We start from the raw sequence: 1,813 nt of genomic DNA on the forward strand, positions 1-1,813 counted from the left end.
CACCCTGGCAGTGCCCCTGTTTATGAGGCTCGTTTTCTGGTGACTTTTAGTGTCAACATTTRGAACTCACAATAGTCTCATATCACACTGTTGTTTGGTTTAAATCAGGTGAATTCTAACGCTGGTTCCAAGGTCTGCCTGCAGTCAGAGGATTACAGTATTAAGACTTTGTGCTGTGAAAAAAAAAAGGCGCCTTTGTGAGCAGCTTTGGACAAAACCAAAGGAGACACAAGCTCAGTGTTACCAATGTCTGCTCCACACTGAGATAAACATATAGAGCAGGAAACCCTTTTTTTCATGAGGCATTTTGTTAAAAAATAAATAAAAGCTTTGTGTTCATAGATCTCCTTAAAKATCCCATAAAGTCTTGTTTTTGCTTTTATTTGTGAATTGATTTTCTTCTGCTTCCTCCAGAAATTCATAGAGTTCGAGGACACGCTGGAGGCTGAGAAGAAGGAGCTGCAGATCCAGGTGGAGGTTCTGGAGCTGCAGGGGAAACAGTTGGAGCTGAAGGCCAAAAACTACTCAGACCAGAGTGAGCGGCTCCACCTTCCTTCATGGGTTTATSAAGCTGAAACCACACCTGAGCCCTCAGATCCTAAATCAATGAACTTCATTTAGGAGGAAATTATTATTATTTTATATTTATTCATTCATCAGTTTGTTTGTTTTTCAGTCACTCGACTGGAGGAACGAGAATCAGAGATGAAGAAGGAATACAACACTCTTCATCAGCGTCATACAGAGGTCAGTAATCCTGTTAGGGTTTATTTATAACACTAGTTAGCTTTTTTAAACGTTTAACTGAAACAAAATCACCACCATGTAACGCTTATGTAATTATAAGAATGCTTATTTATTTGGTCCTTTTTGCAATTTAATCTTAGTTTTCTTTTCCTGTTTTACTTTTACTATTTTTTGTTCCTCTATAAATTTCTTGTTTACTTTGGATTCACTTGTTTTTTWAATTTCACAAAAAAAATCTTTTAGTCATACAAAATTACGTTTCTGTGGTTGTTGTTTGTTTCACTACATTTTATTTTATTTTTTTGTTCTTATTGCACTAAATCCAACAGGGTTCTTGATATTTCTGTGACTCCTTGTATTCGGACTTGTTTTTAAAAAAAAAACTAACTATGGTGTTCTTCTCGGCCTGCAGATGATCCAGACCTACGTGGAGCACATCGAGCGGTCCAAACTGCAGCAGGCAGGAAGTAACAGCCAATCAGAAGGGCCCGGCAGTGGACGAACGTGAGTGGCTGATTCSAGGGCAACGCCGTGCGTCTGTGTTTGGATTCAAACTCATCCGTCTTGTGGAAAGTGTTTTACGTTCTGAARGTTTTGGGCTTTTCGATGCTGTTTGTGAGGAGCTGAGAGGAAGCAGCTGCTCTGAGGTCAGAAGCTGTGAGTGGGAACACGCAGCAGCCATTAGACGTCTTTAGGGAAATAACTCACGATCTGAGGCGAGGGGTCTTGAGATAATTTGTTGTTTTGAGCTGATGCTGTTTTTAAAGGGTCCAGCGTGGTCGATCAGCAGTCATGTGTGGTCATGTTGTGGTGGAGGTTCGTTTTTGCAGCTTTCATAGTTCATGAGACACATGGATCAGAGCTCCTGGGAAGCCCCTCCCACTGCTCTACACATCACATCACAACACTGGGTTWATTCCAATATCCGCCACACTTTCCTGCAGACGGATTCCTCCGTGCACAATGTCTGTGCAGTGTTGTAAAAAGTTCCTCAAAGTGATACTTGAGTAAAAGTACAAGAATCTTATCATAAAAATACTTTAGTAAAAGTTAGTCTTCTCTAAGA

At 40.4% G+C, this 1,813-nt stretch overlaps 1 protein-coding gene across 17 annotated transcripts in view; it reads left to right on the forward strand.

Moving 5' to 3' along the window:
• The window catches only part of mapk8ip3 (mitogen-activated protein kinase 8 interacting protein 3), a 40,570-nt gene that overhangs the window by 10,290 nt on the left and 28,467 nt on the right, over positions 1-1,813 (forward strand). For all 17 annotated transcript variants that reach the window (XM_014006856.1, XM_014006849.1, XM_014006858.1 and 14 more), the window contains exons 2-4: positions 415-535; positions 677-747; positions 1,160-1,251. In XM_014006856.1, the coding sequence (XP_013862310.1) occupies positions 415-535; positions 677-747; positions 1,160-1,251 (284 nt within the window). The remainder of the gene's footprint in view (positions 1-414; positions 536-676; positions 748-1,159; positions 1,252-1,813) is intronic.

Source organism: Austrofundulus limnaeus, unplaced genomic scaffold (genome assembly GCF_001266775.1).
Source record: "Austrofundulus limnaeus strain Quisiro unplaced genomic scaffold, Austrofundulus_limnaeus-1.0 Scaffold38, whole genome shotgun sequence".
In the NCBI taxonomy this organism is placed as follows: domain Eukaryota; kingdom Metazoa; phylum Chordata; class Actinopteri; order Cyprinodontiformes; family Rivulidae; genus Austrofundulus; species Austrofundulus limnaeus.